At 39.2% G+C, this 18,308-nt stretch overlaps 1 protein-coding gene across 1 annotated transcript; it reads left to right on the top strand.

The window, feature by feature from the left end:
* Nucleotides 1-12,993: 12,993 nt before the first annotated feature.
* Nucleotides 12,994-16,611, top strand: dnajc24 (DnaJ (Hsp40) homolog, subfamily C, member 24). Its single transcript, XM_051951712.1, has 5 exons — nt 12,994-13,137; nt 13,552-13,655; nt 15,271-15,406; nt 15,894-15,962; nt 16,296-16,611. The coding sequence occupies exons 2-5, from the start codon at nt 13,554-13,556 to the stop codon at nt 16,484-16,486; spliced, it is 498 nt and encodes a 165-aa protein (XP_051807672.1). The 5' UTR covers nt 12,994-13,137; nt 13,552-13,553; the 3' UTR covers nt 16,487-16,611.
* Nucleotides 16,612-18,308: the final 1,697 nt, after the last annotated feature.

Below are 18,308 nucleotides of genomic sequence, written 5' to 3'. Positions count from 1 at the left end.
GATCTCATAACACTCTCTATCCCCAAGGTTCGCACTTTCTTTGGCCAAAATTCCTTTCATTTTGCTGCAGCAAATGATTGTAATTCCCTTCAAAAATTTCTCAGACTGTTTGTGCTTCCATCACTTTACATGTTTAAGCAGAAGCTGCAGCAAACCCTAGCTAACTGCTGCACTTGCTGACTGTTTGTCACTGAATTACTAGCATTAATCTAGATTGTTTTTAATCTCTGTTCAAACACTTGCATGCCCATTTTTGTATATGCATTGTTTGTTTGTTATTTTGCTTCTGGCTGTGGCTTCTTGCCAGGTCATCATTTTAAATGAGAATTTGTTCTTAACTGATAAAGAAGAAAATGTTTTGTATGCTTTTCAGTTGATGTAGAGATGGAAACACTTTCAGTATACACAGATTACAAAATACCAAAAATAATAATAAATATTGAAATGTTCATGTTATGGATGTAATTTCTTAGGCTTTAGCAATCTACACTTGCACATGCATAGCTATTAAATTTCCATTTAAAATGTAGACATTGATCAGATTTCTTTTTGATACATCATGCAGTAGATAGACAGGAGGACTTGAATCTTTAAGTTAGTCCTTGTCGGAATTTGTGCAAACTTCAGCTCTACTTGAATTCACACACACAATTAATATATTGCATGCTTCAACACACACACACTTGGAATTAATACATTGCATGCATGAATACATACACGTGCCCCACATTTATGCTTCAGCACACATATTGACACATTCATGACACCCATGATTGTGTCTGCTGCTAACACGGTCCTAGCACACACAATGAGGTAAACACAAACAGTACATGCACACTTTAGTGTACAATTGGCAATACAGAAATATACTTCAGAGCGTAGTTCTGTGAACCTTCACAGACCTCCCCTCTCCTAACTCTATTTGCAACTGATCAGCCGCTATGACTTTCTAACAGTGATCGGAAGCAGATTTACACATAGAATGTACATGGGTGCATTTTTGAGATATTGTGCTTTACTGGAGTATTTCCATTTCATGCTACATTGCAATACCAATCCACAACAATTCATAGGGAAATATTGTACTTTCTACTCTGCTACATAATGACATTAATTACTTTTAAGACGATTTGACACAATGGATAATATAACAAGCTTGTAAAATACATGGCATTGTTTAAGATTAAACAAGTGGTTTCCTTTTAATGCCTGTATCAATGAGAGGTTAACAGATCTAACCGGATCTGAATTTTTTCCTGTCTCCTTTGGCCAAGTCCACTTGCCTTGAAAGTACACCAAACTCAGTAAGCTACTCTGCATTGTGCATTTGGGGAAATGTTTCAGAACCATGACAACAAAAAAGAAAATGAAAGTGAATCCTCTTCTTTTTGTTGATTAAGTAAATGTTCTGTACTGAAATTCTGTCAGAAATAGAAAAAAAGACAATTTAAACAAAACAAAATCATTACGAATCTGATTAAAAATGTGTAAAGTCTGTGATAAGGAAACTACAAAAACAACACAAATAGCATTTTTACTAAATTAGGAACCCAGGCACTAAAACTTTGTTGTAAGCAAAATAAAATGAAAATCATTTGGCTGGATGTTTTTTCTTCTAAAAGGTCTCAAGGCATTTAATGCAGCCGTAAAAGACGGGAAAATTCAACCATCATAAGAAGAGGCTGCTATCTTTGTTCTATCCAAGAAGGAGACGACAGACACCATTGCAAGACTGTCACTGAGTATTCAGATGACAAACCAAGTGCAGACACAAACACAGTGGACAGATTGTGGCAAAAAAAAGAATTAATCTATAGTTAATCCAGGAAAATCCAGGAAAAATAAGAATGACTGAAACAGAAAAAAATTATCCAGTAAAAAAAAAAAAGACAAAATATACAAAAATTCATATCTGGCAAGAATCCGCTAGCAACAAGGCTGGGCCAGTACAAACCCACTGGAACCTAGCAAGCAAGCAACTGGCTGAAACAGAGACAGTCTGGAAGCTTGCAGGCTCAAGACTGGCTAACTCTGGAGTTAACAGGCTGGTGACTGGTTAGCTGTGAAGCTGGCATGGGGCAAGTAGGCTGAGAAGTAGGGTGGTAGTCAACTCTGGAGCGAGCAGGAAATTACCAGGTTCATGACTAGCTAACTATGGAGCTGGCAGAAAAACAGCAGGCTGGTGACCGGCTAACTATGGATTAGTATGCTCATGACTGACTGACTTAGAGTGGTAGTGAAGAAAATGGCTAGCAGAGTTGTAGGAATTATGCCAATCGACTAAGCTGGAGGTTGGTTGTTGAGCAGGGTCTTATTTATAGTCCTTAATATACTTGGATAACTACTCTTGTAGCCACGACTTGTAGGCACCTTCCTTGGGTGCCACCAAGGGCAGTCTCCTGATATGCTCCGTAAGTGGCCCTGTTCCATTCCCCATATAAACAAATATCTCCACTATTTAGCATGCTTTATATAGAACCCCTGCTCAGTGGATAAGACAGATCCATAGCATTAAAGACATCCCCAGAAATGAGGCACAGCGCAATGCTGCCGTATGTGCAGATACTTTTTTCATATATATGTGAACCTTTCAAAATATTTTCTGAGCTTTTGGATTCTTCTAATACATATGTAGAACTGACTAATAACACATATGCATTGCAAATTTCATCACACAAAGACAATATTTTCTTTGTACAACTCAAATAACCTATTTATTAATTATTTGGACCATTAAATAAGCTTGTTATGAGTTTGCTTGTAGTCTTTTGTTAATTTGTTATTATGTATTACACATTACTTGATTTATTGTAAATTCTTGTGTGACAAATATCGTGCACAGACTATGGTTCTCTTGCCAGGTTTGTGTGTATGTCTTATTGAAGGTGTGAGGAGCACTAGTGTCAAAGTGACTGAATGCTGTCACATTTACAGACAGATGAAAACAGAAATGTTACATACCCTGTGTCTGAAAAGGGTTGTTGGCATAACCTACAGCTCTCTCTATAGAATGTAAATGGTTATTAAAAAATTGTACTGGCCTAAAAAAGCATAATAAGAATGGACATGTCTCAGGTCATGCTGTTTTCTGGTTGCAGACATGTAAAGCTTCCTGTAACTAAAGCGTAATTCTTTGCAGTTGGTGAAAACTCTTTAGCTAGCTGCTAAATAAAGAACAGAAAAAAAAACAGATTGCAATAAAAGTGAAGGAGTGGAGCACAAAAAAAAAACAACAACAAAGAGGGTTTGTCGGTTTTCTCAAGACATAATAGACCAAATCGGAGAACAACAGTCAAATGTAAGATGTTTGTCCTGGTAAATTTCATACTAGCAGTTTTGTAGTATCTTTACAAGGGGTCGTGCATTTTGCTGTGCAATACAAATTGAAATATGTACAATGAGCTGAAAATGTGTAAAAACCTGCTTAAATAGTTGGCCAACTGGATGGCTTTTAAATCACACCAAAGCTTTATTTAGGAAGCAGCTGCCAAGGAACTTCTGTTGACCAGCTGTGTTCTCTGGCTCAGATTCACTGTGACACACCGCCACTCGCTGGTTCAGCAGTTTAAATCAGTGAAGTGTTTCAGAGCACAGCGAGATGTAACCCATCATCAATCACACACACAAACACCGACACACGCACACACGCACACACTTCTCGACAACTGAGTGTGTCACCAGGCCAAGAGAGGGAAGCAGGTGGTGGGCAGACTGTGTGTGTGTCACCCTGTCACACAGCTGTAGTGAGGATGGGATGCGGTCTTTCTTCACTCGAGTGTGTTTTCATACACTGGTAGCTTGCAGTTGATTGTATGTGTGCGTTCCCGTGTGTGTGTGTGTGTGTGTGTGTGTGTGTGTGTGTGTGTGTGTGTGTGTGCTCAGGTGCTGGCTATACTTGTGAGGAACAAATGTCCCCACAACTGGAAAACCAAAAACAATGTCAATTGTGGGGACCTCATTTCGGTCCACAAAAGTAAAAGTGCAAATTTATTTCTTTAGGGTAACGCATTGTTTTAGTCTGGGTTAAGGTTAGGGTAAGGGTTTGGGGTTAGATATGAATGGGAGTCAATGGTAGGTCCGCACAATGATAGAAAAACACAGTGTGTGTGTGTGTGTGTGTGTGTGTGTGTGTGTGTGTGTGTGTGTGTGTGTGTGTGTGTGTGTGTGTGTGTGTGTGTGTGTGCGTGCGTGCGTGAGTGAGTGAGTTTAGGACAGTGTATGCAAGCTGGGATGTATGAGGCTGGGTTTCTTGGAAAGCCTCACTTCTGAAGAACTAGATTAGAAGATTAGAACCACGAGAGAGGACATCTAGTAACAGTTAAAGGCAAAGTATGTGATTCTATTTCACATTCAAGCAATCTATTTACAGCCAGTGGGCGATGATAGTGAGAGGGATGGTTGATATGGTACAAGCTATCTATGTAAATATGCTTAGTAGCTAAATATTAATGTTTTTATTCACTTTTGACAGCCATATTTCAAGTCACATAATATCAAGTGGCCTTTTGCCAAATTTATATGAGCCAAATCCATCATTACATGGGCATGGCAGTTTGTAGAAATGAGCAGGGCTCCTTGGGGTAATGGCCAATCAGTTAAGTTTAAATCTTGGTGGAACCTGCATTACCCTACTTTTCTTGCCATCATTGTTGTACACTTTGAGTAAATTCTAATTATCTCTCATTTATGAACAATACAGAGACACTTTGTCTAAAATGCCTTATTCAGTTTCTGAGCCAACTAGCTTCCAGCTGGAATCCCTGGTGGTCAGGCTGGGCCTGCTTCATACACAGCTAGTTTTCCAATTTGCTGGCCTTCGCTTTACCAGGTCCCAGCTTACCTCCAGCCTGGTAGCTTAAAAACGCCATCCAGCACCAAACCTGCTAGCTCTCTGATTCTGTCCCTCTAAATCCCCAAGAACTATCTTTCTGGGGAATGCAGCTGGCCACTTGGAGTCAGGGCCCAAAGCAAAACTGGACTCACCCTCAGTTGTCTCGTCACCTGAACTGCCCATGGCCTCAGCCTCTTCGCTGCCAGCACAGTGGAGGTCCCACCACCCAGTGCCATGGCAATCATGTTGCACAGTGTCTGGGCTGGTATCTCCCCAGCCCCAAGTTGGCCACATTTCTTGACATCTGTCTAGACCCTGGGTCAGAGAGACACATGCAGCCTCCTTCAGCTTGCTCCTAAATCAACCCTCCCATTTGACCACCAAGCTGCTCCATACTTAACCCTACTGGCCAATATCCAGCTTGCTCTTCAGTCTCTGGTTTGTCTGGCCTCTCGCCACCAGGCTGTCCACTGGAGATTTAAGGGTCATCTGCTCCCTTTTCCCCTGAGCTGTTTGGGCTTGGTGGATTAACTACCTGAATGACATTTCCATCCCTAGAACCATGGTGCTTGTGTGACTAAAACTTCAGTTCTATAACACTCTTTTAAACGAAGAACCAAGAAAACTTGGAATTTATCTATTATAGACAACAACTGCAACAGTGCATTTAGTAAATGAAAGAGCTCTACGTAGGGTTGTTTTTCTTGTATTGTTGATGATTATTTGCCGTTAACACCTTTGTCAAGAACAGCTGTTCTCCATTTGCTGTCAGACGGTCGCAGAGAAATATCTGATGTGTAGGTCAGTGCTTCTGACTGACATGTTGTAGCTGCTTATGTTATTCTTCTTGTTTATCAGATTTTTATTGTCGTACTTGATTAACAACAGATTTATGATCACAAATAGGGAGACAGGTATGATGTGTGTCGTGTCTGCCTGGTTGTTCTTTTCTGTCTTTAATGAGCCAGAGATCCCTTTTATTATCTGCATTGTTTTTTTCAGCTCACACATTTCTAATGAACAGCTGCTCTAAATCTGAAAGTGCTAGCCAGCGCACATGCACACACGCACACACACACGCACGTACGCATGCACGCACACAAACACACCCACGCACACACACGCACACACACCTTTATAATCTTTTCTATTCTTTCTCTCTGAAATGAGTTGTTTTATTTTATGTTTTGCATTTTGAAATTGTACAGTAACACTTTGCAAGAAAGCACAATAACACACAAAAACATCAGTACTTGAAAAATGAGAGTGGAAAAAATCCAGAATTATAAACTTTATTATAAACTTTATTTCAGACTCCATTGGTCCATAAAAAAACAAAAAAAAAAAACACAGAAAACATTACAACACTAAAAAACATACAAACACTTCATCCAATGTTTCCACAAACTGGATGTATACCTTGTGCTACTCCTTATAGGCTCAATTAAAGACAAAATAAGCTCATTTTGTGACACATTCAAACGACAAATAAAATTATACATAACTTTCCTAATCACAGCATGCATAGTGAGAACATTTCGATTCACAAATATCTGGCTAGCACTGGTCCACCTGGGAAGTCTCAACAGGATCCTGAAAGCATCATTATAAGCCACCTGAAGCCTCCTTAGCTTTGCCCTGCTATAGCTACACCAAAGGTAGGCAGTATAAAGTGGCGTACAATATGCTTTAAAGAGAGCAACTTTAACATTCTCAGAGCAACTGCCAAATTTCCGACACAACATGTTGGCCTGCGCATATAGTTTGCAGCACTGACGCTGAATATCATCATCATCACATAAATCGTCCCTGATAATGTGACCCAGGTACCTGACCTTGTGCACAACACTAAGCGCTTGGCTGCCCAAATAAAACAAAGGAAAATGTAACCTCTGGTCTTGTTTTGCTTTAACAATCATCACAACACTCTTCTTTTCATTAAACTTTATATTATATTCCTCACCATACTTCGAGCATATTCTTAATAATTGCTGCAGACCAACGCTATAAGGGGACAATACAACGAGGTCATCAGCATAAAGTAGATGGTTAATCAGACTTTCTCCTATGACGCATCCAGTCTTACAAGTTTTAAGCTCTGAGACAACCCATCCATATACAAATTAAACAAGGCTGGTGACAAAATTCCACCTTGTCTAACCCCATTTGTCACTTGGAAGGGTGCAGATACACAGTTACCCCACCGCACCTGCATTTTCTGATGTGAATACCAAAAGAACAAGATCCTTATTATATATAGGGGAACCCCACGCTCTTGTAACTTTAAAAACAATTTGCCATGATTAATACGGTCAAAAGCCTTGGAAGCATCCAGAAAGCAGATGAACATCGTGGAATTGTGCATTCTATATGTACTGACCATTTCCTTCAGCGCATAAATGCATAGGTCTGTACCATGCTTACTTTTAAACCCAAATTGATGATCCGAGGTCACAATATATTGTTGAAGTCTTTCCAACAGGATCAATTCCAAAACTTTGGAAAACAGACTAGCTAGCGCAACAGGTCTATAATTTTCCATGCTAGATATTCTAGCAGTCTTATCCTTAATTACAGGGACTAATAAAACAGCCAGCATCGAATCAGGTAATATACCATGCAGTAAACATCCAGAAAAACACATTGCAACCAAAACAAAAAGTCTGTGACTAGCATATTTAAGATGCTCCGCTGTTATTTGATCAAGGCCACAAGCTTTATTCAGGGCCAATTTCTCAATAGCACAAAACACTTGATTAGGTCTAATCACTGCATTCACATCATCAGGAACAATACCAACATTAAATTCATCACTTATACCACAATTAAAAATATCACTATAAAGTTTTCTCCACAATTCCACAATGTTTCCAGATCCACTAGTCCCATCAATACTAGCTGGCAATGGCATTTTACTGTTACTGATTACCTTCACTTCCTTCCAGAAATCATTTATGTTATTATATTGTAGGTTTTTAGCCATTGCGTTTGCTCTCATTTCCTGCTCATTTCTTTTAATAAAGCGCACAGCATATTTAAATCTAGCATTAGCCTGTTTCTTAAGCTCAAATTCTGGACCATGCCTAGCTTTTCCAGCAATAATCCAATTCTTAAAGGCTTCTCTTGCCTGTCCATGCAATTCCGACACATTCATTCCATCCTGGTCGCAAATTATTTAGCTTAGCCCTCTTTTTACAGAGAGGTTTGCTAGCATTATTTAAACTATTGATCATTTTATCATACATTTTACAGAGGTCACTACTATGATTCTGATTTTTACACCTTATATTACGGCATGAAATAGCTTCAAAGGGTATTTCAATATCACTCAGTTCCTCTTCAGAAAGAGCATTGTAGAGGCCCAGGTCACCTTCTGTAAGCCTTGACCAGTCTAATTTACCACTATATCTATGGTTTACATCTGTGGTCAGCTCAGGTACACTTTCAACATTCATCGTAAAACAAACAGGTATATGATCACTTGTACTAAGTTCATATAATATCTCAGCTTTCTCCACACAGTCATGGGCATCAGTTGTACTTATACAATGATCCAGCCATGATGTTGTATCCCATGCTTCACTGATATATGTGTAGCTTTCAGATGGCAACAATATTTTACTAGTGATAATTAACTTGCTAGTTTCACAGAATTGAAGCAGATGTCGACCGAATAATGATTTCTTATCAGCGATATCAGCTGATAAGAATGACTTGTCATTTGATGCAATCATTGAGTAGTTCCTCAACGGTGAACATACAGTAAATACTGATGAATTCCTAAAGAACAAACTAGGAGACAATATTTTCATGGATTCTTAGGTTATGATTAGTTCCTAAATATCTGTAAATTGGAATAACGACCAGGGAGAAATTGAATGTAACTATTTCAAATGGTCTGAGTGTGATAACATTTTTTTCCCTGCTTGTTTGTTTTCAGGGAAATACTTGGAAATTCCATTCAATGGCTTGACAGCCACTCGTTGCAGTCATAAAATAATGAAGGACTACTTAAGTGTTTAAAGCTCGTGTCCAGAGTTTGAATCGCAGCGTCTCCCAAAACACTGTTGGTCCCTCCCTCTGATTTCGCCCCTTTATTTGTGCACGCGCGCAGTACGAGAGGAGTGCCCGGAGTGCTGCAGCATCTTGCCTGTTTTGCTGTTTTCCAGTCCTCTACATTTAGTACATTTAGTAAATAATAAAGGAATTACGTTAGAATTCTGTATTGAGTCTAACTTGTCCTAATACCAAAATAACATGAATCTGCTAGGACGAACGAGTAAAGTTTCAATATGTGATTACACTCGTGTATCCCTCTCAATGACGTTGTTTATCAAACTTAGTGCATTTACGCGTGTATATGTGTTACATTGTTTATTTATTTCTATCTAGAGTTCAGAATTGCATGACTCCTCTGACGAAGAGTATGTCCCAGACGCCCCAACATCTTCCTCCAGAGGTCGGGCATCTAAACGAAGCCGTCAGGCGGGCTATGGAGACCGTGGTCGGGGAGCGAGGCGAGCACCCCGAGCTAAAAAACGTCCTGCAGTCTCTTGGCCTGACAAGCCGTGGGATTAGTAACTTTTCTGGAAGTTGCTGATCCCTGATGCTCTCTCCTCCACAAGCAATTGCTTGAGCTACACGGTTGCATAGTGTGTAGCTCGCCCACCTCTGCATGGGCTTGCTTGCTGTGCGCGTAACCGTTGATTGACAGCATGACAAAGCTGAAGCTCGAACTTGATTGGTCGGCAGCGACCGGCGCTTTTTGGAATAACATGGGGGTCTATGAGAGGAAGGCGGAGCTCATGAATAAATTTTCATATCGCGTTATACTAACATTATATTATAGTATCGAACTAGACTAACACATTTAAGCTTTGTTAAAAAATGATACATACATTGAAAACAAACGGAAACTCCGGACAGCAGCTTTAATATGATGTGAAACTTTATTGGGGATGGAAATACAAAGTAATTATCAATGATTAAATCGTAATAAAAGACTCACTATGAATTTGTGTCACTGGTGGTTAATTCTGATTTAATCAGGAACTACTTATGATGAAATTGGTTTGTATTCTAATTTAACAGTTCTTATGAATCTACTTTTACCAGATTCAATAACATGACATCTCCCAGTTTGTTTTGCATCTCAGCATCAACTACAACTACATAACCTGCAGATTGTTCTGTAAGGTCTAGACTACTTTACAACACTAATTTTCTGTCCTTATGTAAGTAATGTTAGAAACATTTCCTATCATAGCGCAAGCGTTGGATGAACATCTCTGTCGCATGGTTAGTAAAAGCTTTACAAATACAAGATTTATTTCAAAGTAGTTATATGGAACTGGATGATACTCTACAGACCTTGGTATTTAATGAGTTGGCGACGATCTTCTCCCAATTTGACAGCGAATATTTTGTCACTTGACTAATTGAGCCTTAATTCATCCAAAATGAGGAAATAATTAACTGCACAACATTGTCAGTCACGCCATATCTCTCCTCTTCTCCCATTACCTCTGTGGTCTCGTTAAGAGCCATGAGTGAGCGACAGACAGGAAGTCTGATGGTAAAGGTGTCGTTATGTCACCTCATCTCTTCTGTTCCCATTTCAATTAACAGATCATTTGTTGTCTGTATTTTCAGACCAGAGTTCCCACCATGTGGTCTTATGCTGCTCTTTCCTTGCTTTTGCTTCAGGAGTTTGGTTGGGCAATTTAATGCTGTGATCTTGGTTTTCATACTACACTGCCCGGCCAAAAAAAAAAAAAAAAAGAGTTGCACACGCTTAATATTTTGTTGGACTGCCTTTAGGTTTGAGTATGACACTCATCCGCTGTGGCATTGTTCACTGCATGAAAAGAGGGATTTTCATCAGTAAATGGCAGTCTAAATTGCCATGACAAATAGTTAACGGGAACTTGCAGGCAGCACAGAAAACTACCAGGAATTGATGTGAACGGTTGATCTCCCAGCCCCAATTATGTGAGTCAAATACAAATCAGAGTTGTGTGTCTGTGTGTGTGTTAGTGAGTGGGTGGGAGGGGAGTAGTGGGATTGAGTTTTCACACTAGCATTGTCCTTTTTTAAGAGAATAAGGATGCATTTTGATCATTCTTAATCAGCACTCACACAGCTTTAATGAAAGTAAAATCTAACGCATCCCAGGTACTTTCAACACTTTCAGTGCCCAAATCTCAAACACCATGCAGAGCGGCATGACTACAGTCACCTTTCCTCTTATGTTGCTTAACTGTACAGTGGATGTGTATACCACTTATCTTCCAGCAATGCTCTCAACAGGGAGAAATGATGATGGATATGAGGTGTCTGTTCCCTTCAAGTTCCAAAATTCTACCAACTTTCCGTAAAAATGTCTGTCTGGATGAGGATGAAGGCAGGAAACTCCTGCAATTACATGTCTAAAAGTCATATTTGTTGACATGATATTAATAGCTATGAACTGCTTTATAATGGCTGGTTGTGGTTCTGTCAGAGGGTCATGAATGGTTTCCTTAAACACATCACCTAGCATGTACATATGCTGACCTTTCTACTGTAATTCTGTCATTCAAAAATGTTACCTGTTGGCATGAAATGGCAAAACGTGATCTGTAGTTGGGTCATTCCAGAATTAAAGGACATTTGGGCTTCAATTTTTTTTTGAAAAATGAACCTTCTCTTTTATTGTTTTCTGCTCCATATTCATCAGTAAAAGGTAATAAATATCGAAGGCTTGATTGGCTCAGCTTACACACCAATGGCACCATTTTTATTACATGTTTTATTTGTTGTTTGCAGAATGATTAACATTCTAAAACTTGAGACAACATGCATGCCATAGACATGATATCATCAAATGTGACTTTGGTCCTTGGACACTGTGATTGACTCCCACCGGTACCATTGAATTTACCATTCATTATTCACTTAAAGAATTTTCTATGTTGTATGATATCATTGCAATCCTTGAACATAATAAATATGGATAGACACATCCTTTTTGTATTATCATGTTTAGTTCAGGAGATATGATGCAAAAACCAAATGGATATGGTAGAGAGTAAAATGGCTGCCTTTGATACCATGAGGCATTTTTGTGATGCATTTATTTTGTCATAAGTGTATTTTTCAACAAATAGCAAGTGAGCACCTTTTCCTTAGCTGTGAAAGTTTATTACATAATCTTGTGCTGTAAGTTCCCCCCCCCCCCCCCCCCCTTTGCTTTGTGTTGTGTTGTATTTCATAACCTTCATGGAAGGACAAAGAATGTCCATAGCGCAAAAAGCTCTGGAGCTAATCAAGCAGCTTGACGGCAATGAACAGAAGTGAGATGCCTCTGAAGTGCAGGATGAATGGTCTTCAGTTAAAAAAAGTGCCCTTGTTCAAAGTGGGGCATTTTTTTCGAGTGTAATTGAAGAGTTTATTTGCAAAAACAGATCACTCCATTTTAATACATTTTCAGAAAACTTTTTTTTATTGTTTACTTGAGATGATATCAGTCAAAGTGAAGTTGAGTGGATTTGACTCAGAAAATAACTGACAAAATAGAGAAAAAATAAATTATTAATAATACCATCTCAAGTAAACAATTAAAAATTAAGTTTTCTGAACATTTATAAAAATGGAGTTATCTGTTTTTGCAAATAAACTCTTCAATTTAAGGTAGCAGAACAATCAGGAGGTAAAACCTCAGAAGGGTAATGGGAGTAATGAAGACCAGTGGACATTTTGCATGGACTGTAAATTCACACGTGGGATTTCTTAATCTTATGCTCAAAAAATAACAAAGCAACAATATTAGCGTTGTTCTTTTAATCATATATAATCCTGAGATCATCCAAAAAGCACTTATTGTATGGAAAATAGTTGATGTTTTATGATGATTTTTTTTCTTGGGAATAAAAATAATCCGAGCATTCATTCTGCAGATTGGATGGATGTCGCTCAACATGCTGGAACATCTGGAGCTGGGATCTGTCTGTGATGAGTTTGCATGCTCTCCTCTCTGGCTTCCTCCCACAGTCCAAAAAACATGCTGAGGTTCAGTGGTGGGCAACTCTAAATTGTCTGTAGGTGGGAATGTGAGTGTGCTCTTACCCTACAGAGGGTAAAGCGGTTAATCGATGGACAGAATCCTAGCATTTTGTAAACCAACTGGCATTTATAGGGTTAAAATCCTCACCAGCGGAACTGTTGCACGCGGGCCGAAAATGCAGCCTGTTTTCGGGGGACTCATAACACCGTTGAACACTATGTCGTCTCTCAGGTGGTGTCGTTGCTAGAGAATTATTCTAAAGGTAAGTTCAAACCTCGGCACGACCAACTTCAACAGAAAAAAAGGCTGAAAGAAAGCTGAATGAAAGAATGTGTTGTTTGATGCGCTGTCGTTGCTAGCTGAATGACCGTATCCCCAGAATTAGCCTGTCCGTATGTGTTCCTGCTCAGCTCAACGTAAAGCTCCCTTTTTACCCGCAACCCTTCTTTTTTTTTTTTTTTTTTTCAAGCGGACTCCAAACAAATACGAACCAATTATTCCAGCTACAGTGAACAACAGTCTAACCTAAGCTTCAGACCCAGTCATGGAGTAGAACGCTGCGGGAAAAGTCATTTGGAAGCGACGAGCATCTTTAGTGAAAGTTAGTGGAGACAAACGACCCGGTGAAGGAAACAAAGAGCATGTGTGCGCACTGATCAGCCTTGCACTGTTACAGGAATGTGTGCAGCTCCAGAGAAGGACCTGTATGCTGTCCTGGGAGCCAGCCCGTCCGACACCGTACAGCAGCTCAGACACAGATACCAGCTACTGGCCTTACAGGTAAACACGCCTCCCTGTCCGTGTCTGTTCCACATGGGGGGGGGGGGGATTAATTTTCACATTAAAATGCAACCACTGCAACATGTGCTTTCTACACAGACAAGTACATTCCCACAATACAGACATGCATGCAGTGTCATACTTCAGCAGTCCAGCATCGACTGTTGGTAAATGTGTGAGCAGAATCTGGTCGTTTCATCCTGGATTTGCCATCACTGGCTAAAGCAGTAGAAATATGAAACAAAACAGGAGTTGATTTTATGGATTCTTACTTTCTTGAAGAAATTCTGCAGAGTTACATCTTAGCTATTTTGGAATAAGCTTAAAATATGCAACTGTGATGAATAGAGATGAGTTCTGAGGGTTATTCTCAATAGTAGGAGAGGGATTTAAAACATTGTGAATGTTTCCAAATGTATATGCCCTATTTTTGCAAATATTTTTTCTTGTTCCTAGCTTAGTGAAATGGTTACTCGTCAGTGTTGTTGGGTTAAGAGTTACCTCTGATGTAATTTCGTTGTATACTAAAGTGTGCAATGACAATGAATTCTCTGATTCTGATGTACAGCTGATTTTGTACTCAGGAGGGACTTCTAATTAAACCCCTCACAGCCATGCAAACGAGTTCTCTTGTGGAAATATTTGGCTTTTTGTGATATATGTGGACAAGCTAGCATTTGATCCCTTTTGATATAGTATGAGGTCTTTTTGATACAGGATGAGGTGGTGTGCTTTCGAGCAACTACCAGGAATTGGCTTTATCAATCATTTATTCAACGAAGGCATCAACAGATGGCCTCAAACAGATCTGTAGCTAGCAGGTAAAACTTGGCTTCTGATCAAACCACTGCAGAGTCAAGATAAAGCAAGTGCAACAACACAAAACCTGGCAACTCAACAACTAAGGTGTACCATTTAGTCTTGGCTGGTGTTGTGCTTGATCACTCTTTCCTCTTCTCAGCTTCCTCCACTATCTAAAATCATCATGAATTTTTGTTCTTTAATAAATTTATTACAGATCTTTTGGAAATATGACATCTGCTGGGTCACAATAATACATACAGCAACTTGAATTATTGGTTTTGATAATGTGGAAAGATGTGTTATTATAATTTTCTAAGTGGCTTGGCTCCTTCTAACTTCTGATGAATGGTTATGATTGACTACAGCTGCTGACTCCAATTTAATTAGGGCCCATTTGATGCACTAATCAGACTCGGCCACAAATGTGATAATGAGTACGTTGAAGGAGATCTGCGTAGATGTCAAAATGCAAATCACTGACTAGAACAAGCCAGGAAAGGAACTTCAACTTTTATTTTTGACTGCATGTAATAAATTTTAATCAGTTATGTATGCTTTCACAAAAGCAGCAGTCTGATAAGTGGAGGTAGGTACATGGATGGTGTTACTGGTCGGTCCAATTATTCCTCCTGTTTCAAGCTAGAAGCTAGAAGATGACGAAGTCCAATGTCTGTTCTGTGTTATAATATATTCTGAAGGTACGGTGATGATATTTTACTCTTCAACAGTCTGAGTTTGGTAAATCAAGTGGATGTTTTTCAAAATGACAGTGTTTCTACTTTGAAATTTTTGTGTGTGTGCTTGCCTACAGTATCACCCAGACCGTCTTGGAGGTCAGTGTTCTTCAGAGGCAGAATCTGGTGTTAGGAAGTTTCTAGAAGTTGATGCAGCTTGGAAGATCCTTAGTGACGAGAACTCTAGGAGACAGTATGATTTGCAGAAAAGAGGTGGGACTTCAGATTCTGTTTATTTGGTTTAAAACTTGAATTATTGTTCTTTATGTTCAAATTTTAAACTGTTTGAAGAATGAGCTGTGTCTAAAAACATTTGTAATGCTTTGACTGTTCTTGACTACAATGGTGTGACGTGTAAAATGGTCCAAAGTGGAAGTGTAGGAGCTCATATAAACCCCTTTCAGACGTGCACATCATTCTGTTAATCAATTTATCGAGTAGGCTGCATGTCTGCGCTTGGAGTTGTGTGAAGCTGTTTAGGGAATGCTTCTTCCACATTTCAGCGCCAACAATCACAGATCACTTAATATACAGTTAGGTGTTAAAATCCCAAGACAAATTTCTATCCATCCATCCATCCATCCATCCATAAGTGTGGGTGTTTTTTGTAGCCAGTGCTGACATAAAAGTTACATACCTTTAAGTGTCTTCTTCTTACTTCAACTGCGACCACAATAATCATGCATTAATACTTCTCCAGCACAGGAACTTAAACAGGACGGGCCAGTGGACTCTACAGTTTGTCTTGAGGACATGACCTGGAACCAGGGTAATGACACATCTTGTCACTAAACACAAAAAATAGCTGCAGTGGAGAGGGAAATATGTTTTACTTTTCACATTTACAGTGAGTTATTCCTTCCTTATGTATGCGATCTCTGCACCAGTAGAACTCAAGTTTGATTGCAAGTTTAACCCTGAATTCGGTCATTTTTGCAACATTATAACTTGTTAATTTCGCATTAAACTTACCACTTCGTCTTGTCATGTATGACCCAGTGCAAAGTGGGACCTACATCATGTTCATCATCGGTGTTGGAGATTTCCGTGATTAAGGCAGTTAAATCTTTTACATCTGATCTGGGAATGTGCGTTGTTTCAGATGAACGTGTATATACATATTACTGTCGCTGTGGAGGAGGATTCAGTGTTACTGAGGAAGAGGTGGACGAGGAGACACAGAGGACACAGCACAATGATGAAGACGGACAAAACAGAGGAGTGGTTGTTGGCTGTGATACGTGCTCCCTCAGTGTGTACGTCACATGGTCATTGCACGGACTCAAATGTTAAATAATTCTTGTTAAGGAATCTTTTACTTTTCAACACTGCTATGTCTTATTAAATTAGCATGCAAACTTTTCCATATTTTTTAAAGAGTTCAGCAACTCAATAAAGCATACTGTTTGATGATTTAAGTGGACTCTGTTCTGTTCCTGAGATAGACTTTGTGTTCTCCATCACTTCTGTTTATATACTGACTAAAACCAAAATGACTCATTGGTAGATGGTAAGGTTTTGCTGCAGTTGCACAGTTAATGTAACACTGACAATGTTTTTGCCAAGTGGTTGTTCAACCAGAATTGTTTAAATTGTCTGGTTTGACTTGCTATGTCCCCTGTGAGGACCTGTATTGTGAATAGATACTTAATTGAATTGGGTTTAACTGACAAACATCTTAGGTTTTATACCCAGTATACTGTATTTATACTAAAATGTAGCATGAAGTTGTTTTATGTATATTACTGTTGACAAGTTTGGGGTCACTAATAAATGTCTTATTTTTGAAAAAAAAAAGCATATATTTTTCAATGAAGATAACATTACATTAACTAGAAATCCAGTCGACTTTGTTCATGTGGTAAATGACTGTTCCAGCTGGAAAGAACTGATTTTTATTGGAATATCTACATAAGGTTACAGAGGGACATTTCCAGCAAACGTCACTCCTGTGTTCCAATGCTGCATTGTGTTAGCTAATCATTTTGAAAGGCTAATTGATGATTAGAAAACCCTTGTGCAGTTATGTTAGCACAGGAATAGAAGTGCGAGTTTTCGTGGAAAACAGGAAACTGTCTGGATGACCCCAAACTTTTGAACAATAGTGCACTCATTTAAAGTCAGAGGTTGAAATTAACGACACATTAGTCTAAGTGAAGTATATTCAGTTCAGTATTTATATAACAATGGAGACCTTTGTTCATAATGCATCCAAACTAAGTGTAATATGTAAAATTGTTATGTAGGTTTTTCTAGTATAGTGGTTCATATCTGAAAATAAAAATAGAGTTAACCTTGAACAGTGTTTACTGGATATAAGCTTTGCTTTTGTAGAGTTGGGCTGGAGGACTTGCTATTATAAACGCTCCATATAAAAACAACAGATCTGGGTGCCTGGATAGCTCAATTTGTTAAGCGGGGGACCCATGTGTAAGGGCTGGTCCCTGACGCTCATAGCCCTTTGCTGCAAGTCTTCCCCCTACTCTTCTCCCTCCTTTCCTGTCTGTCTCCACTGCTTCTATCAAATGAAGATGAAAAAGGCGAAAAAATAACTTGAAAAACAAAACAAAACAACAGACCTATGTTCACCTCAGTAAATCTAATCCACTGATCAACACTGGGATCATCAACACTGATTACCTAATAATTTTGTGCATTTCCCTGAAATACACTTAGAAAAATGTTTTCATTTCTATGTATATGCCCATATACTGTATATTCATCATCAGGAACTCAAACTAGAAAACCACACTAGTACCCAACTTAAAGCCAGTTGGACAGGTTTGCATCAAATGTGGCACCAGGGAGGTGCTTTGTCTGCCCCCTGCTGTTCTGCATAAGCCTGAACCCCTTCAGCCAGGTTCATCACAAAGAGCAGCTTCAGATATCAGTTACAGAGTGGAACGACCATCAGCCACATCCTCTACATGGATGACATTAAGCAATCCCAGAAATGAGGCAAGATGTTGACTCCCTGTTCCGTATCACCCGGATCTACAGCAACGGCATCAGAAAGTAATGTCTATTGTAGTAATTGGACAAGTGTGATCAGATGATATTGAAGAGGGGCAAGATGATCACCACAAGGGGTTGAAATACTACAAGGTAATTTAAA

Source organism: Acanthochromis polyacanthus, chromosome 8 (assembly GCF_021347895.1).
Source record: "Acanthochromis polyacanthus isolate Apoly-LR-REF ecotype Palm Island chromosome 8, KAUST_Apoly_ChrSc, whole genome shotgun sequence".
Lineage (NCBI taxonomy): Eukaryota > Metazoa > Chordata > Actinopteri > Pomacentridae > Acanthochromis > Acanthochromis polyacanthus.
The sequence above is the reverse complement of the archived record's forward strand: the minus strand, read 5'-3'. Positions and strand labels throughout refer to the sequence as shown.